This window comes from Erithacus rubecula (genome assembly GCF_903797595.1).
Source record: "Erithacus rubecula genome assembly, contig: scaffold_192_arrow_ctg1, whole genome shotgun sequence".
NCBI classification, from domain to species: domain Eukaryota; kingdom Metazoa; phylum Chordata; class Aves; order Passeriformes; family Muscicapidae; genus Erithacus; species Erithacus rubecula.
In genome coordinates, this window is record NW_027636121.1 from 64,024 (window position 1) to 89,888 (window position 25,865).

The 25,865-nt window shown below is 55.2% G+C and overlaps 2 protein-coding genes across 2 annotated transcripts in view; one reads left to right on the forward strand and one right to left on the reverse strand.

Moving 5' to 3' along the window:
• Positions 1–627: 627 nt before the first annotated feature.
• Positions 628–25,865, reverse strand: part of LOC306815699 (Fc receptor-like protein 2) — a 122,953-nt gene continuing 97,715 nt past the window's right edge. Inside the window, exons 10-11 of the mRNA XM_079332259.1 lie at positions 845–924; positions 628–758 (exon numbers count right to left, since the gene is read on the reverse strand). Coding sequence (XP_079188385.1) covers positions 649–758; positions 845–924 — 190 coding nt within the window. The 3' untranslated portion in view covers positions 628–648. The remainder of the gene's footprint in view (positions 759–844; positions 925–25,865) is intronic.
• On the forward strand, positions 12,582–14,269 carry LOC306815704 (Fc receptor-like protein 3; the record flags this gene model as incomplete). Its single annotated transcript, XM_079332264.1, has 3 exons — positions 12,582–12,688; positions 12,788–13,066; positions 13,911–14,269. Exons 1-3 carry the CDS (start codon positions 12,652–12,654, stop codon positions 14,267–14,269), a joined length of 675 nt encoding a protein of 224 aa, XP_079188390.1. The 5' UTR covers positions 12,582–12,651.

Below are 25,865 nucleotides of genomic sequence, written 5' to 3' on the forward strand. Positions count from 1 at the left end.
CCAGGACCTGAGGCTCCCCCCAACACTTGGCTTTGATTCTTGCAGCTTTCAAGCTGCTGCAAATGTGAGAATGCTTTCTGTGGCCAAAAAAGGCCTGCCTGTGGTTTGCTCAGCCCTGCAAGAAGCACAAAAGCCAGTGTGAGCACAAGCAGTGGCTCTGGGACGGCCTTTGATGGTTTTCAGAGCAGGACTGGATGGAAACCCCCCTGCAGGGGCAGCTGTGAGGGAACCAGTCTGGAAATGCAGCAATTGATCATTTGGTGCCTGTCCCCAAGGAACTGAGGGAGCCCCAGAACTGCTGCAAATCCCACAAGGATCTGCTCAATAACCTGACCAGGACTCTCTGAGGTCTAAGCTGAACAGGCAGAGCTGAATACACAAGAACTAATTCTCCTGGGTTAATTCAACAGCTGTGTTTTATGTCCAAGAAGAGGCAGAAGGATCCTGTGCCCCCTGGCAATGGGGGAGGAATGGGTAGCCCCTGGAGGAACTGGGAGCACTGGAATGGGAAGCTCTGGGCAGCCCCACATGGGGACTCTTCATTTGTGGCCACCTCCTGGGCAGAGTGGGCAGCCATGGGAACCGATGGGGAGGGAACACATGGGGCAGGGATCTCTAGTTCCCCCAGTGCCAGCCATGCCCTGAGTGTCACAGCACATTCCCGTAGATATCCCCGCATTCCCGCAGTCTCCCATGGGTTGCTGGCAGCTCTGCGTAGGTCACCTGGGGATCCTGGAGTGTGGTGGCACGGGGGGACACTGCGAGAGACACTGGCTGTGGTATCTGGGCAGGGGAACACTCATGGGTGACATGTCCCTCTGCATGTGTCCCAGCCCAGACTCACCCCCTGTCTGCTTGGTGCTCTCGACGTGGGTGTACAGCACCTCCCCCTCCTCTGGGGGGGCCGGGGGCTCTGGGGGGGCCCTGAGGAAATAAAGGGGATGTGTGGGAGGGAATGGGAGATCTTGGGGATTGGGGCCAAAAGTGTGTATCTGGTTTGAGCCCCTCACTCTCCTTTCCCGCTGCTTCCTGTCAGCTGCAATGGAAAGAGGGGACGGGTAACTGTGCGGTCCCAAGGGCCCTTACCCCTCTCAGGAATCCTCAAACCCCACTGCACCCTCGATTTCCCCCAGGACCCCTGAGCATCCCTGGTGCCACCCAGAACCCCTGAACCACCCCAGTGCTCTGTGCCCCCAGAATGTCAAACCTGGTAAAATGGCTCAACCTCCAAATTCTACCCAGGAGCACTGTAAGACCTCACAAAATCCCTGTAAGGCCTTCCAACACCCCACAAACCCTTTAGTACCCTGGGAAAGACTCTGAGTGCTTAAGTCACTGGCTGTGGGTGCTGCCCTATCAGTACCACAATTCTGTGGCCCCCAGCTCCCCAGGGCCCCCCATTGTCCCCATTGTGACCCACCCATATTGTTCCACCTGTGCCAAACCACAGCTCCACCCAAGAGCAGGAGCAGGAAAAGAAGGGACCTGCCAAGGCCAGCAGCCACTACTGGGGACAGAAGGGACACATCAGGATCACCCGTCACTGCAGGGCTCCTGCAATCCCAATGACCCCTGAGTTCCCCACCTCTGTTCCAATGGTGTCCAGTGGTTCCCTGTGGTGTCACCTCCAGGGCCAGCTCTGGCCTGAGTGCCCGGACCACGCGGTGCCCGTCCTGTCCCAGCTGGTTGGTGGCCACGCACTGGTAGGTGCCCGAATGTCCCACATCAACGGCCCCAAGCTCCAGGAGGGGACCCTTGGCCACCTCGTGCCCATTGTGCAGCCAGGTGAAGGTGACAGGGGCTGAGCCCACCTGCACTGAGCAGCGCAGGGTCACGGGGTCACCTGGGCACACCTGGAGTGCCGGGGGACTGGGGGTGATGGTGGCATTGGCCACAGGCACTGCGGGGACACAGACAGGGCTGAGGCCAGGGTTAGGGGCAGGAACTGAGGGGTGAGGGGGCAGCGTCAGTGAGTAGGGGCAGGGAATGCGGTGAGGGAGTGTCAGATGGGGGGATGTTGGAGCCTGTGCATGGTGGCACCTGGAGAGGTGCCTTTCAGAGGGAGTCTTTCAGCCGGGAGTGTGACTTATCTAGTGTTTAGCACACACAGGGAGAACTGCGGGGACGTGGTGGGGGATGCAGGAACCAGCGAGAGTGATAGAAGGACCCAGAGAGAGAGCTGGGAAGGCAGAGCAGCACACAGAGGGTTGAGCAGGGATGGGAGAGCTGTGGGGGCTGTGGGGGCTCCCCGTGCCCATCCCCGCACTCACTGCGCACCGTGACGCTGAGCCGGACGCTGCTCTTCTGCACGGCCCCCCCTCGCAGCGCACCTCGCAGCTGCAATTCTTCGAGTGGGAGACCCCCACGGCCGGCACCAGGAGCTGCGGGGACCCCTGCGGGCCCCCCACCAACTGCCCATCCTGGTAGAAGCGGTAAAGGAGGGGGCCTGGGGGCGGCAGGGGGCTGGGGGTGCTGAGGCAGCTGAGATTGAGGGGGGACCCCTCAGGGAGCTCGGGGGGACCCTCCAGCATCAAGACAGGCTTGAGCTCTGGGAATGAGATGGGGGTGAAGACTGTGACTCTGAGTCCACTGAGAAGTGGCTTTGGGGGTGTCAGGATATTGGGGTTCCAGCCGTGGGGGTGCTCACCGTGCACTGTCACTGTCACCTGTGCTGACACTTTTGCTCCTGTTTGCACCAAGCCCCCGCAGCGGTAGCCGCCGCTGCTCTGCAGGTTCAGGGGTGACAGGGACAGCTCGGTGTCACTGAGGGCCCCCCCAGCTCCTTGTCATCCTTGTAAAATTGCACCCTGGTGACAGGGCTGTCCTGCCAGCCCAGCAGCGCAGTGTCACTGTGTCCCCCTCCAGCAGTGCCCGTGCTGGCACCTGCAGCACCAGAGGCTCTGTGGGACAGGAGGGTCCCGTCACACTGAGGAGCCCAAGACATGTCCAGAGTGGATGCCCATGGCACTGGGGACATCTGGAGTGTCAACTGCATGGGAGGGTCCCAGAGACAGCTGGAGCAACCCCGTGACACAGCTGTCCCCGTGTGCAGGGGACAGGCTCTCGGCACACGAGGGATGTGCATCCATTCACGGAGTGGAGCCCACCCAGACCTATCAGGGAGCCTCCCTGAGCATTTCATGTCCCCACTCACTATTTGACACCATCACGGGGGGCTGAGCCCACTGCCGGGTTTTTTACACTGGTAGGTGCCACTCTCGGTGGCAGTGAAGTTGTCGCATCCCTCCTGTCTCCAGCTCCGCCTGTCCTTGTACCAGGTGGCGACACCGGCGGTTCCTGAGCCCTGGCAGGTCAGTGTCACCCGGTCCCACAGCACCGCCCGCGTCCAGGGGGGCTCCACAAGGAGCTGGGTGCTCTGGGCACCTGAAGGTGACAGGGGATACCAGCCTGCCAGAGCCACCATGGGGCTGGGGACAGCGGGGCAGGGACATGGCATCCCCCGAGGACTCACCAGTGAGGCTGAGGGTCTGGGCTGGAAGGGAGAAGGGACAGGGCTGGGTGAGGATGTCACCATAGGGACAGCAGCACATGGGGGACCTGGTGTGGTGTCTGTCCCCAAACTGTTCCCACGGGAACACTGGTGTGGCACAGAGGTTTTGAGGACAGAAACACTTCAGTCACCCTGAGCTGAGGCAGGACATGGGTGCATTTTGGACACCCCATGTGTGCACAGGTTACCTCCATCAGCTCTTCAGCACTTGTCCCCACAGCCACATCCCCATGGCCCTGAGCCCGTGATCCCATTCCCATGACACCTGTCACCATGCCCCATCTGCATGGGATGTGGCCCTTGTCCCTGTCCCTGCATCCCTGTCTCACCATCCAAAACAGCTTCCCCAAACCCAAGGTTCCTTTTGCCACATCCTTGTCCCCACACCCCAATCCCCCGTTCCCAACCCCAAATCCCAGTTCCCCTGTTCCTGTCCCCACTGTTACCTCACGACTTTGGTCACACTGGGCTCCATGCCCATGCCCTGGCTTTGCTGACCTTGGGGTCCTCAGGGGACCCCACAGCCCCACTGTGCCCCCTCCCCACTGCTCTCTGCCTCGCCAGGGCCCATCCCCAGGGCGTCAGGCCCGTGCCCGGGGCACTCACCCCACAGCAGCAGCACCACCTTCCCGGCCATCCCGGTGTCCCCGGCCATGGGCACTGGCTGTCACTCGCTGCTGAGGCCACCTGTCCCTTGGCTGGCGGCTCTTGGGATGAAGGGACAGGAAGCGAGGTCACGTCTCGTCCTCATGTGTAGGTGGCCCTTGGTGGGGGCAGGGTGGGGACAGGATGGGGGCAGGGCAGGGACATTGTGACACATGGGAGTGATGGTGGGATATGTTTAGGACAGAATTTTAAGGCAGAGGTGCTGCAGGGAGCCAGGGATTGGTGTCCAGGGCATGGGGGTCAGGGGAAAAAAGGGACCCTCAGGAATGGGGGTTGTGGGGGAACAAGCAGTCATTGGGATTGGATCAAGGCAATGGTGGTGCTGGGCAATGGAGAGCTGGGATTGGGGTCCAAGAGAGGGGAGGAGAGACCAAGAGAATGGGGGAATCCTGGTTTGGTTCCCAGGGGGTCGCAGGGATGGGCTGTGGCTGGGTGGGCACAGGGGTCACAGCTCCTTCACAGGGTGTCTCAGATTTTGGGCTGACTCAGAGCCCAGCACTGCCCTCACAGGGTGATCATGGCCAGGGGGACACCCCAGGCTTGTCCAGGGAGGTTCTGGCTCTCTGCCCCACACACCCCTGAGCTTTTTCCCGTCTCCCCATTTCCTGGCTTAGCCATCCCAGGCAGCACCTGAGCAAGTAGCAGCTAAGGGATCCCAGGATGGGGAAAGGTTTCTGGGGGTGCAGGCATTGTTTGGGGGGCTGTGGGGGATGAGGGTCTCTGGCTGTGCCCCCCCAAGATGTTCACTTTCTCCTTCCTGCAGCAGAAGGAAGAGGCTGTTTGTGCTGAGGCCAGGATGTGTATTCTGTCCTGGGGACACATCCAGAGGCATCCTGCGAGGAGGGAAAAGGGCTCCTCTGGACTGGTGACACCTGGGTCTTGTGCCAGGGGGCTCCTCTTTCTGGAGGTGCCAAATCCTTGGGGATTTCTCACTTTTCCTCTCACTTTCTGAGAGGTGGCACATCCTGGGCACCTCTCTCCTGGGGTTCCTGAGCCTTCTCACTGTCCCCAGTGGGGCCCTGGAACTTCTGGGGTGCCCAGAATTTAGGGGACACCTGTGATGACTTTGCCGTGATGATGGGAAATCCCAGGTACATTTGGTTCCACAGCAATCTGTGGAAATGCCCGTGTGTCCCTCAGGCTCTGATTCTCTGGTGAATGCACTGCACCCTGCCCTGAATTCCCCTGCCTGGGCACTCCTTGCTCCTGCTGGGACACCCCTGTGCCCCAGAGCCACGTGTGGAGCCCCTGCTCCTTATTTCCACACTTTTTTCTCTCTTTTCTGGTGTCCACATCCAGAACCCAAACATTTTTCTGGGAGGTTCCAGAGGGCTGCAGGTTTTGTTCAGGTAGGATGGTCCTGATCAGGTTGTTGAGCAGATCCTTGTGGGGTTTGCAGCAGTTCCTGGTCTCTCTCAGGGCCTTGGGGACAGGCACCAAATGATCAGTTGCTGCATTTCTGGACTGGTTCCCTCACAGCTGCCCCTGCAGGGGGGGGTTCCATCCAGCCCTGCTCTGAAAACCATCAAAGGCCCTCCCAGAGCCACTGCTTGGGCTCACACTGGCTTTTGTGCTTCTTGCAGGGCTGAGCAAACCACAGGCAGGCCTTTTTTGGCCACAGAAAGAATTCTCACCTTTGCAGCAGCTCAAAAGCTGCGAGAATCAAAGCCAAGGGGGCAGGGGGAGCCTCAGGTCCTGGCTGCCACCTAGGGCTGGCCAGAGCGGGACTGGCCAATGCCCATCCCTGGGCACTGGGGCTGGGCCATGGCTGGACCCACACTTGGATGGGCACTGGCTTCAAGGAGCAGGAGTTTGGGAGCTCCATCCTGCCTGGGGCTCCATTCCCCAGCTGCTCTTGCTGGCTCAGATCCTGCAGGGGATGTGCTTGAAAGGGGAAGTCTGGAATCCCCCAGAGCCACCATCCCCCGGGGCAGGACCCCTGGATGTGTCCCCCAGGACAGAATCTGCCCCCAACCTGTGGCTCTCTGCACAAATGGCCTCTTCTTCATCTGCAGGAGGGAGAAAGTGAAAGTGTTGGGGGGCACAGCTGGACACCCCCGTCCCCCCACAGTGTCCCCACCCCTCCCTGCAGACCCCTCACTCCCTGCTTTCCCCATCCTGGGCTTCCCCCAACACGTTTCCTTTCTCAGGTGCCCCCCCAAATTATCCAGGCATGAACTGGGGACTGTGAAATTGAGAGATTAAAGGAAGGAAATGGAAAATGAAGGGAGAAGAAAGCCCCTGGGTGTTGGCGAGGCACAGACCCAGAGCCCCTTCAAATCCCTCCTTGGGGTTTGTATGACCCCCCAAACCCATGGGCACCCCAGAGAACATAGCTGGTCCCTGGGTCTCCCCATAATCTGAGGCACCCGGGGAAGGAGTTGTGACCCATGGGCCACCCAACCACTGCCCATCCCTGGCACCCCCATTCTCCTGGGAACCCAAACATGGGACCCCCATTCCTTATGCTCCCCTTCTGGGGGACCCCATCCCAGGACTTCCATTCCCCAAGGTCTCCAAGGCCCAGGATCCTCATTGTCAAGTAACTCTCTCCCACAAATGATCTCCTCTTCATTCTGCCTTCCCCCAGAACCTCAATTCTATGAGGTCTTTCCATTCCCCTGGCACCCTCATCCTTCGACTCCCATCAATGACTTCAAATCCCTGGAGCCCCCATTATCCTGGGAGTCTCATCCCTGAGTACCCTGAGCCCTGGTGACTCCCCCTCCTCCAGGCTTGCCATTGCCCTGGACCTCATTCCTGGCTCCCTACACTCTCTGAGCCCCCCACCCCTAGGAACTCCATGTCCCACTTTGTGCCACCCAGCCATGTCCCCAGCCTTGTCCCCACCCTGCCCACAGCCTGACCCCAGCTTGTAGCCATCCTGCCCCCACCAAGGGCCACTGACACAATGAGACAATGGGAGACATTCCACTGATTAATGAATGGAGAAAAAGATTTGCCTTGACAAACAAACTGTTGGTTTTCTGGTAAATGAAATTGGGTAACAGAAGATGAAAGAAGCAATGGGGGGGAAACTGTGAATTCTACAAGAATTAAAAATTAAAAGGGAGGGTTACACATTAAAGGGGAATGTCAGGTGTCAAGCGTTCCGGGAAGTCTGTGCCTCTCAAGTACCTCAGCCAATGGGGAAAGAGAGAGGGAAAAGTGGCCGGGAAATTAGGATAAAAAAGGAGGCTGCATCCTCCAAAAATCCGAGAGATCCCAGAGGAATGCCCCATGGCTTCTCCCTTTATTCAAATAAAGAAAAAAGGACTCCTCTGTCTCGTTTATGGACATAAACCTCTGGTGTTTGTGGATTAATTTTCCTTACAGATCCAAAATGTAAAATCTATACAAAAAGTGCAAACAGCACTGAATTGGGAAGACCAATCCGGGAGGGTGGGGTTGCATAACCTGGAACTGGAATTGGACAATTAACCATAATATGAGAATGAACCAAAACTTATAAAAGTGTGAAAAGTCGTGACTCCAGTTTGGGTGTAGCCTTGGCTGGGCTGTTGTAGTGCTCAAGGTAAATTCTTGGAAGGCCCTTTAGTAAATCCCTATTTTATTCCTTTAACTCTGCCTAGTGTCTGTTCAGGTCAGCCACTTTAGGTATCAGAATGAAGGGGTACTTTAACAGTTAAATGAATTTATTTGGATTAGGAAGATCGGTATCCCTGCTGAGAACCCCTGCAATGAGACCTTGGGAATGACGGACAGAAATCCCGGTGGGTGAAGCTGCCGACGGAGGGGGAGGTGGAACCCCCGGGAGGAGCCCCCGGCACGGAGGCTGCCATGGCACTGCCAGTGCCGGTGCTGTCATGGAGTGTGGGAGGTGTGAAAATGTCCATGAGACTGTCACAATGTGATGGAACCGACAGCTGGGATGTCTCTGAGCCCATTCTGACAGTGTGCCCGAAGCCACTGTCGTGACATGTTGGGAGTGACTATTGCCAGGCAGCTCCCCCAGAAGCTCCCGGGACTCACGGGATGTGCTGGAGCTGATATGGGATAGAGGGCAGGGGGGTGGGTGCGGAAACTCCAGGAGCTGGGAAGGGCAAATCCAAGGGATGGCAGAGACGGAATTGCTGCAGCCAAGAAGAGCCCGTGGCTGCGAGGGGAACAGTCCTGCAGGGAGGAAGGAGGGGCACGAGGGGCTCCGGAGATTCCCTGGCAGCCCTTGGGGGACCCTGGGGATCAGAGATCCCCCTGCAGCCCTGCAGGAGCCCCTGGCAGAGCAGGGGGTGCCCGAGGGGGCTGTGAGGCCGTGGGAAGCCCCTGCTGGAGCACTTGGGACAGAGCTGCAGCCCACGGGAAGGATTCGTGCTGGAGACGTCCCTGGAGAAGGGTCTCCCTGGAATGCAGGGACTCCACCTTGGCTGAACAACATCAGAAAAAAACTGTGCTGAACTGCCCGCAAACCCATTCCCAACTCCTTGTGCCGATGGAGGGAGGAGGAAAAGTCTGGAAAGGAGCTTTTGCTTAGGAGAAAGGGTTTAGAAGGATTTGTTTGACTTCTCCTTTTCCTGCTCTGATTTTGTCAGCAATAAATTCAATTAAAATCTCTGATTCTGAGTGTTCTTCCCGTGGCAGGATTTGATGAGCAATCTCTCCCGGTGCTTGTCTAACCCAGGAACCGTTCATTCAATTTTCTCTCCCTCTTCAGCTGCAGAGGGCAGAGAGAGACTGGTGGGTGTGGGGGCATCCAGCCACTGCCACCCACAGCAAGGCAGGAAGGAGGAGGCTGGTCAGGTTGTTGAGCAGATTGTTGTTGTCTTTACAGCAGTTCTGGGGCTCTCTCAGTGCCTTGGGGACAGGCACCAAATGATCAATTGCTGCATTTCCAGACTGGGTCCCCCACAGCTGCCCCTGCAGGGGGGGTTTCCATCCAGCCCTGCTCTGAAAACCATCAAAGGCCCTCCCAGAGCCACTGCTTGGGCTCACACTGGCTTTTGTGCTTCTTGCAGGGCTGAGCAAACCACAGGCAGGCCTTTTTTGGCCACAGAAAGAATTCTCACCTTTGCAGCAGCTCAAAAGCTGCGAGAATCAAAGCCAAGGGGGCAGGGGGAGCCTCAGGTCCTGGCTGCCGCCTGGGGCTGGCCAGAGCAGGGCTGGCCAATGCCCATCCCTGGGCACTGGGGCTGGGCCATGGCTGGACCCACACTTGGATGGCCACTGGCTTCAAGGAGCAGGAGTTTGGGAGCTCCTTCCTGCCTGGGGCTCCATTCCCCAGCTACCCTTGCTGGCTCAGATCCTGCAGGGGAGGAGTGAGATTGGAGAAGACTGGAACAGGATTTCTCCCCAAATCCAATAAACCCAAAGTGTCCCAAACCCTCAGGACAGAAACTGTGTGGGGGGATTGTGGGGAGCAGGAGAGGGAAGGGGAACCTCCCAAGAGCTTCACAAGTGTTTCATGGGGAGGGTCTCATTCATCTCCTGGTTGCCAGCACTCAGGCCCTGCAGGGGTTTTGGGTGTGGGGGTGAGTTTGGGTGTTTTTGGGGTGTCTGTGCCCTCCGTGACTGACACCAGCCCATATCTGTTCCCCCCAGTCAGCCCTGCTGGGGTTTCTCACCCACAGAATGATCTTGGTGGGCTGTGCAATGGGGCCGAGGTGCTGCACCTGTGAGGGTTCCCAAATGGGGATTGAGGCTCCCAGATGGGCAGGGGCAGCCAGTGAGGGGGTGTAGAGTGGTGGGTCACACCCCGAGTTGGGGCACCCCAGAGGTCACAGAGGTCACAGTGCCCCACTGAGGACAGAGGGGGTTGGCAGGGCCCCCTGCCCGGGGCAGGGGTCTCCGGGATGTGCCCTGCCCTGGACAGGGACTTGCTCAGGGAATGTGTCCAGGGACCCTGCCCAGAACCGCCATCCCCCAGGACAGGATCTCCCCCGCTGGGATGTGTCACCACTGGGACAAAATCCACCCAGAATGTGTCACCCCCAGAACAGGATCCCCTCAGGCAGGACCCCCTGGATGTGCCCCCCAGGACAGAACCCACCCTGTGTGACTCAGCACAAACAGCCTCTGTCTTCTGCTGCAGGAGAGACAAAGTGAAAGTGTTGGGGGACCTCAGCTGGACATCCCCATCCCCCACAGCCTCCCCACCCCTCCCTGCATACTCCCCACCTCCTTTTCTCCCTCCCTGGGGTCTCCCCACCCATTCCCTGAGCAGGTGTTTCCCAGGATTTATGAGCCAGGAATTGGGAGTGAGGGAGCATGGCACAAAAGTAAGGGAAATAAGGAAAACAGAGAAATAAAGAGAGGAAAAAGTCGAGGGCAGGGGAGGGAACAGAAATGGAGCTACCCAGGCTCTCCATGTGATGCCTGCCCAGGAAATGTGCACCCCAGGGGGGCAGCGTTGGGCCCTGGTTCACCCCAAAATATGAAGCACCCAGGGAAGGGGCTGTGACCTTTGGACCTGCCCAGCTACTGCTCATGCCTGGCACTGCCCATTCCCCATTTAACCATGGGAACCCCATTCCTTCTATCCCCCATTCCCTGGGACCCCAATCCCAGGACTGCTATTCGCTAGTATCTCCATTTCTAAGGACCCCCATCCTGGTAGTTCCAGCTCCTGGCACCCCCTTTGCCTAAGGACCATGATTCCAAAAGGACACCCATTCCCATGGCATCTGCACCCCTGGGATCCATCCCATGATCACAAATCCCTGGAGACCACACTGTTCTGGAACCCTCATCCTTGAGTGTGAATCCACCCAACCCGTGGGACCCTCATTCCTAAGGGACCCCATCCTTGGCACCCCAGTGCCCTGGGCACCCATCCTTGGCTCCTTGCCCCGCCTCAGCCTCCAAATTCTGACAATATCCTGTCCTCACCATGTCCCACCATCAACACCATGTCCCACAAGATCCCCACCCTGCCCCCACCAAGGGCCACCTACTCGAGGATGAGACGTGACCTCGCTTCCTGTCCCTTCATCCCAAGAGCCGCCAGCCAGGGGAAGGGTGGCTCCAGCAGCAAGTGACAGCCAGTGCCCATGGCCAGGGACACCAGGATGGCCGGGAAGGTGGCGCTGCTCCTGTGGGGTGAGTGGCCCGGGCACGGGCCTGACGCCCTGGGGATGGGCCCTGGTGAGGCAGAGAGCGATGGGGAGGGGGCAAAGGGGGACTGTGGGGTCCCCTGAGGTCCTTAAGGTCAGCAGAGGTAGTGGGGGACAGAGGCAGTGGCCTCCCAGTCTGACCAGGGTTTTGGGGTGGCCCTAGGAACAGGAACAATGGAACTGGAATGTGGGAGAGAGATGTGGAGACAGGGATGGGGGACAGGGATGTGGGGTTTGGCTGCATGAACCTGGGGCAGCTCTGGGGCAAGGGACAGAGGGGATGCACCATGGGGGCGTGCCCACAGGGCTGGTGAGTGTGACCTGTGCCAGCATGACATGGCCACACTGACCCCATTCCAGAGGCACCCGTGGCACCCAGATGCGTGAAACAGAGCTCTACCCTGGTAGCCTCTGCAGACCTGTTGGGGACCAAGCACTTTACTACAAGAAGGGTGTCCTCAAAGGGATATTTTGAGGACAGCCCCACCCTGATCCTGGGTGCCACTGTCCCCACGGAGCCACCCCCAACCAGCCCTGTCCCTTCTCCCAGCCCAGACCCTCGGCCTCAGTGGTGAGTCCTCAGGGGATGCCATGTCCCTGCCCCGCTGTCTCCAGCCCCATGGTGGCCCTGGCAGGCTGGTGTCCCCTGTCACCAGCAGGTGCCCAGAGCACTCAGCTCCTGGTGGAGCCCCCCTGGACGCCGGCGGTGCTGTGGGACCGGGTGACACTGACCTGCCAGGGCTCAGGGACCACCAGTGCCACCTCCTGGTACAAGGACGGGTGGCTCTGGCGGCAGGAGGGACCCAACAACTTCACTGTCACCAAGAGTGGCAGCTACACATGTGTCAGACCCGGCAGTGGACACAGCCCCCCCGTGATAGTGTCAAATGGTGAGGGGGAATGTGAAATGCTCAGGGTGGTTGGCTGATAGGTCTGGGTGGGCTCCACTCCTTGGGTGGCCTCACAACCCTCGTGTGGTCAGAGCCTGTCCCCTACACACAGGGAGATCCCAGTGCATCCCAGTGTGGTGGGATCCCCGTGAGGACAGCTGTGTCACAGGGCTGCTCCTGATGTCCCTGGCACCCTCCTGCACAGTGGACACTCCTGCCAGATGTCCCCAGTGCCATGGGCACCCACTTTGGACCTGTCTCGGGCTCCTCAGTGTGACGGGACCCTCCTGTCCCACAGAGCCGCTGGTGCTGCAGGTGCCAGCACGGGCACTGCTGGAGGAGGACACGGGAGCACTGCGATGCCAGGGCTGGCAGGACAGCCCTGTCACCAGGGTGCGATTTTATAAGGACGAGAAGGAATTCGTGGGGTCCCTCAGGGGCCACCAAGCTCTCCCTGCCCCCCCTGGAGCTGCACAACAGTGGCCGCTACTGCTGCAGGGGCTGGGTGGCCTCAGAAATGTCACAGTCAGCACCGGTGACAGTGACAGTGCACGGTGAGCACCCCCACAGCTGGAACTCCAATATCCTGACACCCCCAAAGCCACTTCTCAGTGGACTCAGAGTCACAGTCCCCACCCCCATCTCCTTCCCAGAGCTCTTCACGGTGCCAGTGCTGGAGGGTCCCCCCGGGCTCCCCGAGGGGTCCCCCCTCAATCTCAGCTGCCTCAGCACCCCCAGGCCCCTGCGGCCCCCAGCCCCCCTCCAGTACCGCTTCTACCGGGATGGGCAGTTGGTGGGGGGCCCGCAGGGGTCCCCGCAGCTCCTGGTGCCCGCCGTGGGGGTCTCCCACTCGGGGAATTACAGCTGCGAGGTGCGCTCCGAGGGGTGGGCCGTGTGGAAGAGCAGCGCCCGGCTTGGCGTCACGGTGCGCAGTGAGTGCGGGGATGGACACGGGGAGCCCCCACAGCCCCCCCAGCTCTCCCATCCCTGCTCAACCCTCTGTGTGCCACCCTGCCTTCCCAGCTCTTTCCCTGGGTCCCTGCATCGCCTCTCCTCGTGTCTGCATCCCTTACCAGGTCCCCTCAGTCCCTTCCTGAGTGCAACTGTGCTAATCTGAGGTCCCTGCATTGTCAATAGGTCACCATCCCTGTCAGGGCACCCAAAATCTTCCCTTCAACCCTTTCCTTGTGTACCCTCTCTGAATATGCCATCTGTTCTTGGGGTCACTTCCACTCCATTCCAAGCGTCCCCACCGTCTTCTTCCTCACTGGGATCCCCCCAATCCTCTCTGATCCTCCCCCTCTCTGATTCCCTCACTGCTCCCTGGTGTCCCCCACTCCTTCCATGTCCCCAGTCCCGCCTGTGTCACTCCGCAGGGGTCTTGCACTTGGGCGTGTGTCCCTGTCGCTGCAGCCCCCCCCCCCGGGGACAGGTAGCACTAGGGGATCACCTGGTGCTGAGTTGAACGGTGGCCGTGGGGACAAGTCCCCTTCTGTCCTTCTCCTAGCACCAGGTGGGCTCGGGGACAAGACTGGGCACCATCCCTCGCTTGGAGCTGTGGCACCAAAATAGGGCTTTTTATGCCTGTTGACACCGTGGCTGACAGTGTCCCCCTGAATGTCACCATCTGGGGTGAGAGGGACCCTCGGGCTACGAGTGACTCCACCCACAGCATCCCCTTCCCACCCATCCCAACCTTATCCCCCACTCCAGGCCCTTCTCCCTAGTGGATGCCAGTACCTCCCAATGACCTCAGCCCTGTCTGTGTCCCCGCAGTGCCTGTGGCCAATGCCACCATCACCCCCAGTCCCCCGGCACTCCAGGTGTGCCCAGGTGACCCCGTGACCCTGCGCTGCTCAGTGCAGGTGGGCTCAGCCCCTGTCACCTTCACCTGGCTGCACAATGGGCACGAGGTGGCCCGGGGTCCCCTCCTGGAGCTTGGGGCCGTCGATGTGGGACATTCGGGCACCTACCAGTGCGTGGCCACCAACCAGCTGGGACAGGACGGGCACCGCGTGTTCCGGGCACTCAGCCCAGAGCTGGCCCTGGAGGTGACACCACAGGGAACCACTGGACTCACAGGTGACGTCACATGGAATCACTGGAGTGTTCAGGACTCCCGAGGTTCAGGGTGACCCCGTTGTGTCCCTCTGTGTCCCCAGCAGTGGCTGTGAATGTCGGCAGGACCCTCCTGTACCTGCTCCTGCTCCTGGCTGTCATCGGGGACTGTCACTGGTGGCACCACCGGGGTGGGTGACCCACACAGAGCTGCCAGGACCCCACGGGCAACTAAAGGACACCAGTGACACCTATGAGAGCGTGCTGTGACACTGGAGACACTGGGAGTCTGTTGGTGAAGGAAGAGCAAAGACTATGGAATGCCTAGCAAGCAGTTCTGAAACAATAGATGATATAGAGATGTTTGCAGTACTTGACATAGATGCTGAAAATAGTTAAGGTTTGAGACCTCTTCCTTTGTTTCGATATAACCAAATACCACACATGCCAAAGAAGCAGCAGATATCCAGTCTCAAGCCTGGCAGGAAAGATCTCAAGATAAGGGTAAAGCAATAAAACACGGTAATTTAGTTGTTCCTATAGGTTGTATGCAAATATTAGGAAATTAGTATATTGTATTAGATTGGTTATTGGAATTTAGAATATTCATTATGGAATAATACTTATTGTACTGCAAATGGAAAATCCTTCTTCTTCTCTTCTGCTCCTGCTTCTACTTCTTCTCTCTCTACTTCTTCTCTCTCCTCCCTCCCCGCTCCTCCTCTCCGCTCTTATTACCTCTAATCTCTAACTTTTCTGTAAGCTCTCTCTTATACCCACGCCCTATAATAAAATACAGCTCTGAAGAACAGCAAATAATCATCTCCTGAGTCTGTCCCGCGACCGTCCAGAAACCCCCCGGTCCCACAGTTTGGCGCCCAATGTGTTCAGGGCCAGCTACTTCACCCTCTTCGCTGTGGGACGTTTTTCTATGGACAGTAATTAGACCTACTTTTAATTACTTCCTCAGTTTTCGTGCGCATGGCTTTCCGTTGTTTGACAGCGTTCTGGGCTGGAGCTCTTTAAACTCATTCTATCAAGGCAACCGCCGAGTGAGGGGAGCCGAGCTCTGGCCGGATTTGCCTGATGGCCTCGGGGCTCCGACGCTGCCGCTGGCCGGTGCTGCCTGAGCTCTTCGAGGGCGCTGCCAGGGCGCTCCCCGCAGCTCAGCGGGAGTTTGCCTTGTGCACAGAGCACGGTCCGGCGCTGCTTGGCCCCGCCTGGGCTGTCGCTCTAAGTCTGGAGACAGGGAGGTCCCCGAGTGCGCTTGGCAGCTGCACAGCGACACCTGAGGCACAGCTCAGAGGAAGGGACCGGGAGCACAGCGCCCCCCGCGCCGCGACACTGCCTGGCCAGCGTCTCTGAGGAGGGCCGGACACTGGACGCTGTATCTGCGATTACCGAGGCTAGTATATTAAACCAATAACGGGACAGACTCACTCTGCACACGAGAGAGCTCTTTATGAGCAACTAAAGCATTTATTAGGCTCTAGTCATATTGATTTGCCTAAGCAGGAGCTAAAAAGCCTCCTAGAACGGACCCTAGTTAATTTCCCGAATACAGACCACTCTGCGGTTTTTACTAGGAACTTTTGGGACACGGTTGGTGTTAAGCTTTTTAATGATATTTCCCGCCGGTATATGGGAGCTGCGGAGCTGGTTCCAGCCTGCAGGGTGTTGGTCCAGCTCTTTGCCGGAAAGGGTCAGCCCGCTGCGACCGCCCTGCTTGACCAGCCGCCTGTGGCTGCTGCACCCCCACGATCGCCAGTTCGCGCTGCGATGAGCCTTCCATCTTCCTCCCGGACCCCGCAGCCCCGACATCCCCGCTCCCGCAGACCCCTGCCACTGCGCCCTTTCCTCCCGCCGTTCCGGACCCCGCTCCCCCTACCCCTGATCCTGTGACCCGTCCCGCTGCTCCCACCGCCCCTTCCCCCGCGCCATCTGCCGCTCCTGTTCCTGCCCCCTCGGTGTCCAAACCCGGGCCCGTCCCCCCGGCGCCCCCCCTCCTGCCTGTCTCTGCCCCTCCCGTGGCTCCCGGACCCCTTGCGCTTGCCCTGCCGCTGGCTTCCCCCCTCATCCCCCCGATCCCGCCGCCTCAGATGCTGTCCTTACGTTTCTGCCTGCCGCGTCCTAGCCTCGCCCCCTCGGTGCCCGCAGCCGTCCCTGTCCCGACTCCCAGCCCCCGTGCAGCCGCGTACCGACCCCGCCCCTGCGTGCCTGCCCGCCCCTGCCCCGCCGCGACCGCGCTGCTTGCTGCTGCCGCCGCGCCGCCCCTGCCCTCCTCCCCCCTGCCCATGGCTTCCCCTGCCCCCCCCACCGCCAGGCGCCGCCGCCATTACTCACGTGGAGCCCATTGTGCCCGGCGCGTTACATGCCCAGCACTCTGCTGTGTCCACGGCTTTGATAAACACACCCCTGCTGCAATCCCCAGCCCCGGCCAGCCAGACCGCGCCGTTTCACTCCGTGCAGGCGCCCCTGGGGACGGTCCCCTTTCCCGCACCGGGGGGAGCCTGTCGGACAGTGAACCAGCCGCCGGAGCTCGCCTGCGGCAAAGCGTTTCCGCTTGGCCATGGCCCCGCAGCCGCGCTGGCCGTGGAGCCGCCGCTCGCACCGTCCCGTCCAGAGCGCGGCTGCAGCCGCGTCGCCGGCCCGCCTGCCTTCTCTCGCCCCACCACCCGAGCCGTCGCTGCTCAGCTGCTGTCCGGTGCCGGCGCTGCCGTCGCGGTGCCCCGTCCCCGACCCTCCCGAGCAGCCCGCGTTCCCCGCGCCGCTGCCCATCGCCGCCGCGGTCCCGGATCCGGCCGTGCCGCCTTCACCGCAGCCCCGCCTCCGGCCCGCCGCGCTCCAGCCACGCTCTCGCCTACAGCACCGCAACCCAACCCGGGACCAGAATTCTCCAGTTCAGCCTTATTATCACACCCTGGAACACTCATTATAAAAGAGAGAGGGGGAGGTGATGTCACAGCACCCCCGTTAATAATGAAAAAAACAAGGAACTATTTTACATCTGCCAGAAACAGCTCTGGAAAAGAATGGAGTTGTATCGATTGTGTGAAAGCATGTTATTTTCCTTTTGTTTTAGTTTTTGTAGTCAAGCTTTACCTGTAAGTCAACCAAAGAGAAATATTTGTGTTAATTTAGCCAAGTCTGCAGGCTCTGATGCCATTTGCCTATCTAACACAAGTCCTGAAAAACCCTTTTCAACCTGTTTAGTTGGAGTACCTTTCCCAAAAGGTTTTGATAATGTTACCCTTGAGAGGTACTGGCCTTACCATGATGATCATGCTCTTTCAGATCCCAGCCAAAAATATCAAACTTATATTGACAGTTCTAAAGTTGGTCAATTTGATCTCCAAGAGCTTGAAATCTTAGGTTCAGTAACTATTGACAGCTGTTATTTCTTTCATCTCATGGAAGGAGACAGTCCTCATTTAAATGTTACCCCATATCACCCAGTTTATAGCAATGTGACTTTTTGGTGTAATCAAACTAAACTTCTTTTTGAGCCACACGCAAGTCGATTTAGCAAACTTCCAATACGATTTCCCAAGGGAATTTGGCTCATTTGTGGAGACAGAGCATGGTAGGGCATACCTTCATATATAGAAGGTGGCCCATGTGCACTTGGACAACTTACCATAATAGCCCCCAGTGTTAAAGAGGTGGTCAAAAAGAAAAGTAGAAAAATCAGATCCTCCACAGGACATCATTTTGAAAGTGACTTTCGCCCGAGGAACTCTGGCACGACAATTATCACAAGCATTTTTTTACCTCAGGTGAGCACCTCATTTGCTCTGAGACAGTTAAATCAGTTGGGATGTTGGCTCAGTAATGAAGTAAATGCCACATCAATGGCAATTAGTGACTTGTTGACAGATGAAGAAGCAGTGAAACATGCCACTCTACAAAACAGAGCAGCCCTTGACTTCCTTTTACTGGCTCATGGGCATGGCTGTGAAGATTTTCAAGGATTGTGTTGCATGAATTTATCAGATCATTCTGTTTCCATTCATAAACAGTTGCAAAATTTGAAGGATTTAGCTAACCAAATTACTACAAGTGATCCAACCTGGCTAGACAGGTTGTTTGAAGGTTGGAGCTTTGCCTCTTGGCTAAAGGAACTGTGTAAAATAGGCTTGTTTATTCTATTAGTAATAGTTATGTTATTAGTGTTTTTACCCTGCATACTCCAGTGTACAAGAAAAATAATGACCAAGACAGTTTCTAATATTTTTGTTGTTCAATGAAATGGGGGAGATGTTGGTGAAGGAATAGCAAAGACTTATGAATGCCTAGCAAGCAGTTCTGAAACAATAGATGAAATAGAGATGTTAGCAGTATTTGACATAGATGCTGAAAATAGTTATGTTAAGGTTTGAGGCCTCTCCCTTTGTTTAGATAAAACCAAATACCATACATGCCAAAGAAGTAGCAGATATCCTGTCCCAAGCCTGGCAGGAAAGATCTCAAGATAAGGGTAAAGCCATAAAACATGGTAATTTAGTTGTTCCTATAGGTTGCATGCAAATATTAGGAAATTAGTATATTGTAATAGATTGGTTATTGGAATTTAGAATATTCATTATGGAATAGTACTTATTGTACTGCAAATGGAAGATCCTTCTACTTCTTTCTTCTCCCTATTTCTCTTATCTTCTGTTTCTACTTCTCTCTTCTCTCCTCTCCTGTTCCTGCTTCTCCTCTCTTCCCTCCCCGCTCCTCCTCTCTACTCTTATTACCTCTAATCTCTAACTTTTCTCTAAGCTCTCTCTTATACCCACGCCTAATAATAAAATACAACCCTGAAGAACAGCAAATAATAAGCTCCTGAGTCTGTCCAGTGACCGTCCAGAAACCCCCCGGTCCCACAGCCTGTCTGTCATTAAAGTGTGTCTGAAGGTGTTTTGCAGTTAGGGAGTGCATTAAAAATGCCACTTCGGTCAGTGCTGAGCTTCAGTGACAAAAATGCCTCCAAGCTGCTCTTGCTTTGAATGTGCACGACCAAAGTCCTGCCAAAACACAGCAGTGGTGATTTGCTGATGCTGTGTCTGGCTCTGTTGCCGTGGAAGGGTTATGGAGCACCGAAAAAACAGGAACAAGACACTCTCTTGCTTGGTGCAGAAAAGAGCAAGAAAGAGCAATTTATTGAAAGAACCATTGCCTTAAATAAGGCAGTTCATGGAAAACAAAATACAAACAGATCATTGGTCAGAGAAGGAGACACCTCTGCTCCCTGACTTTCTCATGGACCTTGCAGGTGTTTATCTCTGTTATGATTCTTTCTTTTGTGTTTACAGTAAAGAAGGAGTCTCTGGCCTTGGAAAAAATCCTGGCTAGAGGCTGAGAAAATTTCATGGCCTGAGAAAAATACTTAGAACTTGAGAAAAAGGCCTAGCTAAAATGTGCCTAGACCTTCAGCATTGTCCACAATTTCCCCTTTTAGTTTTTAAAAAGGAAAAGAAAGAGAAGTGTTTGTAATCATCCACAGGGCCCTTTGTCAAAGGAGAACAAACACCACTTCTCAGAAGATTTGTGGATACCTGAAGTGCCTAGGGAAATCTTTACAACTGGTGCTTTTAACAAACTCAATTATAAAACTTAATTCTAATTACAATAACAAAACCCATCACCATTCACCAAACATATACCACAGTGAAAAAATCCACCACTAAGTAATTATTCTAATACAACAATGAAAACTATAACAGTTCCTACATGAACAGATGAATATTCATTTTCTGCTTGAAGAGGGATCATCTGGCCAGTGTTTTCTCTGGTTGGTGTTTGGTGAGCTGGTCAGCATGTGAAAGCTGAGCTGTGATCACACTCTGCCCCTGGTGCAGGTCAGGGCAGACACCTTGAGGGTCAGCAGCAAAGACCCAGGCATGTCTCATCTGAAGCCTGAAATGAGGCAAAGGTGATTCACAATAACTGGATTGGTTAGATCTTTTCTTTCTCTTTTTCCAATCTCGCTGTCCTAAAATAGGAACAGCATCATCTGTTATGATTCTTTCTCTTCTCTGTACAATAAAGAAGAAATCTCTAGCCTGGGAAAAATCCTGGCTAGAGGCTGAGAAAGTTTCATGGCCTGAAAAAAATGCTTAGAACTTGAAAAAAATGCCAAGCTACAATGTGCCTGGGCCTCCAGCAGTGTCCACAACCGGGACTGGCACCGGCTGTGGGGATTGGTTGTGGCTTTAGATCTTCCCAGAGCAGAGCAGCTGCTGGCTGCTGTAAAGTTGTTTCTTGTCAAGGCACGTCAGGCTCCAAAGGCAAAGAGCCCAAGGCTCTCCAGTCCCTGTTCAATCTCTCTGCCATAAAGTCCCGATGGAAGCAGGAGCAGCTCTCTGCTGCAAGAGGTGGAAGCTGCGGCTGCTGCAGAGTCTCCAGAGGCAGATGCTCCCTGGCCTTTCTTCTTCTGTTCTTTTCTTCCTCATCTTCCTCTTCTTCTTCTTTGCCGTGCTGGTAGTGGTGATGGTGATGGTGGGGGAAAGAGAGAGGGACAAGAGAGGAGTGAGAGAGAGCTCTGACTCCAATACACGGATTTTTTGGCCAAATTACCCAATGAGCCAAAAGCAAGCACCTGAAGCATTTCTCCTAAACCTATTAGAATTCCATAATACTAAAGTCTACATACAACTTGTGCATATGGCCTATCGGTTCTATGTGAAGAATATATAAAATATTCCTAGGGTAATTTTATTTTGTCTAGAACTAAGTTTTTAATGCAGCCACTATTTTATAGGAGATTCCACAGCTTTTGTTTTTTATGGTATTTAAAACATATTTCTACATACTTCACACTAAGACTTATACTTTTACTTCATATCTATGCTACTTAATATTTTTAATTCCTTATACTAAAACTTAGACCTCTATTTAATGTCTATGTGGTTTCCTGTATTTAACTTCTCAAAATATTTTAAATTTAATTCTTGCATACTGTTCTTTCTCGGAGGAAGTCAGAGAGTCTTCTCTGTTCCACTCTCCAACAACCAGGAATGGGGACAGGGGCAGAGAATGGGGACTGGGAAAGGGACATTGGAATGCGAATGAAAACAGGAACAGAGAATGGGAACATGGGAACAGAATAGGAAAATATGGAAATAGAAATTGGGAAGAAAATATGGGATGGAGATGTAGAATATAGGACAGGGAACAGACATGGTGATAGGGCAAAAGGATTGGGAATGGGAATATGGGAAGGGGACTGGAAATAAAGAAATGGAAATATGGGAATGGGACTGGGATCAGGAATACTAGAAAAGGAAAAGGACAGGGAATATGAGACTGGGAATATGTGAACGGTAACCAGGCAGAGAATATTTGACAGGGAATGATACCGGGAATGGGATCTGAACTGGGACAGGGGCAGGAGTCGTGTGAGAAGGGAATGGGCTGGGGGCAAGGGCAGTGACAGTGGGGAGAGGAGGATCCTGGACAGGGGGCAGCGGGAGCCGGGTCAGGGGGAAACGGGGAGGGTGTCAGGGCAGGGGGTCCTTGATCAGCTGCCCCAGAACCTCCGTCAGCATCTCCCAGTGCAGCCAGAGCCGCTGGGCCTGGGGTGCCCAAAGCCCTGAGCAACCCCCAAGGAAACCTGAAGTCCCTGGAACACAGGGTCCCCCACATCCTCTGGAAGATCCCCCTGTATCTGCAGGCATGTCTTAGTTCAATGTCTTCATTTTTACCCTGGTAATGGGTGTCCGGGAAGGAAAAAGAGAAACGCAAAGAAAATCCAGGTCACAGGGAGCCAGCACAAAGCTCTTCCTGCACTCAGGGCACTCACAGGGCTTCTCTCAGTGGAGACTCCGTTGGTGTCTGGTCAAGGTAGAGCTCTGTGAGAAGCTCTTCCCACACTCAAGACACTCGTAGGGTCTCTCCCCAGTGTGGATGCGCCGGTGGCTGACGAGGTGGGAGTTTCTCTTGAATCCCTTCCCGCAGTCGTGGCAGCAGAAGGGCCTCTCATCCCAGTGAGTGCAATAGTGCTGCAGAAGGCTGGACCTGCTCTCAAACCTCTTCCTGCATTTATCACATTTGAGGGTCTCTCCCCTGTGTGGATGAGTCGGTGGCTGACGAGGTTGGAGTTTTGATTGAAGCTCTTCCCACAGTCGGGGCAGCAGAAGGGCCTCTCCCCTGTGTGAATGTGATAGTGTCGGAGGAGATTCGAGCATGTTTGAAACCTCTTCCTGCATTTATCACACTCATAGGGCCTCTCCCCAGTGTGGATCCTCTGGTGCACAGTCAGGTTTGAGTTCTGGCTGAATCTCTGCCCACACTCCCGACACTCGTAGGGCCGTTCCCCTGTGTGGATTCTCCGGTGTCTGATCAGGTGGGATCTTTTCCTGAAGCCCTTCCCACATTCCGAGCACTTGTGGGGCTTCTTCCCATGGTGAAGCTGCTCACGCAGCCCCAGCTCCGAGCTCCGGCCGCCTCCCCGGCCCGGGCTGGCTCTTTCCTGCTGGGATCCCCGGGCTGTGCGTTTGCAGCCCCTCCTGCTGCGGGATCTGCGGGGCTTTTCCTCCCCGTTGCATTCCTGCGCCGTGGAGCCGCTGCAAACGGCCTCTTGCCCGAGGCTGTGCCGCGGGGATTTGTCCTCCCTGCTGTCCGTGCTCAGCTCCTTGTCTGGGGGAGGAAGGACAAGGACAGGATGGGATTTTCCTCCGTGCCAGAGGCAAGGGCAAGGAGATCCCACTAGGGCTGTGCTGCAGCCGGGGCCGTGCTGGGCTGGGAGATGGAGCAGGACACAGGGGGAAAGGGGCACTGACTTCCTCCTCACCTGCCTGCGGCTCCAAGGAAGTTGTCTTTGTCCTTATGGCCTCCTCCTCCTCAATGCAGCCAAGGTTTGGAAAATCCTGGTTTGAGGATGAAGACAAGGGCTGAGCGTGTTGGGTTTGATGGTGGCGCTGCCCAAGGGCAGCTGGAGCAGTCAGCGCCCCTTTCAGCCTCGGGGGCCCGGAGCCCGCTCAGCACCAACCTCCCGCACCCCTCCAGGCTGCCGGGGGTCCCCCGGCTCCGGAATCGCCCCTCCGCGCTCTCCCCGCTCCGGGACTCCTGCCTTCCCCCCCACGGCTCTGCCAGGGATCCCCAGGGCTGATATCGCCTTGTCCTTGCCACGACCGGGCCATCAACACGTCGGATCCGCCAAGATCCCGCCAGCGCCATTTCCGGCTCGGCTTTGGGCTCCTGCAAGATCCAAACATCCCCTAAACCGAAAAATAAAATCCTCCCGGAGCCCCGCATGATAGATTTGGGGCTAGCTCCCCCTCCCCGCTCACCTGCGGGTTTTTGAGGGGCAATGCTGCCGGACCCGGGCACTGCGACCTCAGCGTGTAGGCGGGAAAAGCGCGTGGTTCCAAAATCGCTCCTCCTCTTCCTCCCGCTCCGCCTCCCCTCCCAGCGGTCTCCCAGTGCAGCCAGAGCCGCTGGAACTGGGGTGCCCAACGCCCTGAGCAACCCCCAGGTCCCTCCCAGGACCCCTCAAATCCCTGGAACCGAGCGTCCCCCGCATCCCCTGGAAGATCCCCCCGTGTCCCCAAGCAGGTCGTTATTTAACATCTCTATTTTTACCCTGGTTTTGGGTGTTTGGGAAGGACAAAGAGAAATGCAAAGAAAATCCAGGCCACGGGGAGGATGTGCAGCCCCCAGCCAGGTGTCTTCCCAACACGGATCAGCAGCACCAGGGCTCAGGGGGGCTCTGCCCACCGGGGGTCCCTGGGGATCATCCAGCGCGGATCCTGCCATGGGGATGGAGCTGCAGCAGGGCACTGTCTTGGTTTGAAAGACAGGTGTCTGCTGAGGAGCTCTGGAGCTGCTCTTGAAACGAAAAATATAAACTCCCTCCCTCTAAATTAATATGACTTGGAAATTGCAGAACTGCCTGGAAAAGATATGGGATTTAGAACAGCAGTTTTTCACTGGGAAAATGAAAATAAATGTATAGCAATATAAAGACCAAGACACTGGCAAGGTCAGAATGCAGCCTGTAACCCTGTTGCTCAGGGTGTTGGTTACAGTCTGAATAATGATACCTGTAGTTTTCTTGAAGTGACAGATGTGGTTTTGTTGGAGCAATGATTTTGGAGAAGGGTGTAGTTACTGTTTTAACATCTAGTGGTGATGAAGATAGGCCTGGTCTTCTTCTGGGAATTTAGTGGCAAAAGACTGCTCTGATGTTTCAGATTTTATTGAGGTAGGAAATCCTTGGCTTTTCTCCTTGGGTGGGGCATCTCCCATAAGGTATAACTCCTTGTGGGGAGGAGTTGTGAGGGATGGGTCATGGAAGAGATAAGGAGCCCTGCTCCACCTGGTTTCAGCAGATGCTGATAGAATGTATACTTCTGCTTGCATCTTGCATTGCAATTTAAGACATAATCTATTCCTTATTCTATTACCATCTGCATCCTACCTTAATTAATATCTTCTTTCAACTCTGCTATATATTTTTATCCACAGTGAAACTTTACACACAGTTCTCACTTAAGATTAGGTTTTTCTGTGGTACTCACTGGCTTTCTTTATCTTTCTGCATTACCTACTAAGTGTAACTGGGTTTTAGAGCAAAAACAATTGTACAGATTGGTTTGCCTTGGCTTGAGGTGGGCCTAATCTAAACAGTCTTAAAATACCTTTTATGTGTACTACAGGGACTTTATTCCCATCCACTGTGTGCAAGGCTTCAGACTGGGCAGGACTTGCTTGAGTGATGGACTCTCAGGTGTTGACTATTTAGGTGGCTTTTGTTAAGTTCATTTCTCAATGTTTGGATGTTTCCCTGCCAAGTGCCTTTAGGGTAATTTTAAGTAGTCTGTTTTACAGTTCAACTTTGCTGGCAGCTGGTGTGTGATAAGGGATATGATCTATTTATTCAATATCCTGGTTTTTTGGCTGAGGTGTTTCTAAGGCTGTTCTTGAAATGGGTCCTGTTGTCTGATGATTCTGTCAGGGGGCTGTGTCTTTATAGGACTTGCTTTTTTGGGCTTCAGACGGTGTTTTGAGTAGTAGTGTGAGGTACAGGGTGGGTTTCTAATGATCTAGTGGTGGCTTCTACAATTGTGATCACGTAGCACTTGCCTTGGGGGTTTTGAGGCAGTGTGATGTAGTTCATTTGCTTGGCTTCTTTATACTTATATTTGGAATACTGCCCCCCCCCATTAGAGAGGCCTTATGGGCTTGGCTTGCTTGATTTTAGCACATGTCTTAGAGTTATGGATAACTTGAGAAATGCAATTTATAGTTAAATCTGCTTTTCAGTTTTGTGCCTACTTATAGGTGGCATTTTTCCCTTTATGGCTTGAGGCAGTATGGGCCTATTGAGCTAGGAACAACTCTCCCTTATGTTGCTAATTTAAATTTATTTGTGATATCTCTATTTTTGCAGCTTGATCTCCTTGCTCCTTGTTTTAGTGTTCTTTATTAGCCTAACTTTTGGGGACGTGGCCATCTACATGATGGACTTTTACAGAGAGTTTGTCTGAGTGGCAATGTTTTTCCAGTCTGAGTGGCAATGTTTTTCCACTCATCAGCAGCCTCAATTGATTTTCCTTTATGTTGCTAGCTGGACTTTTTCTTTACAGAGCATTGGTTACTATTTATGATTCAGTATAAATGTAGAGCTTTGGCCAGTTCTCTCTTTCAGCAGTGTCCAGGGCCAGCTGAATGGCTTTGAGTTCAGCA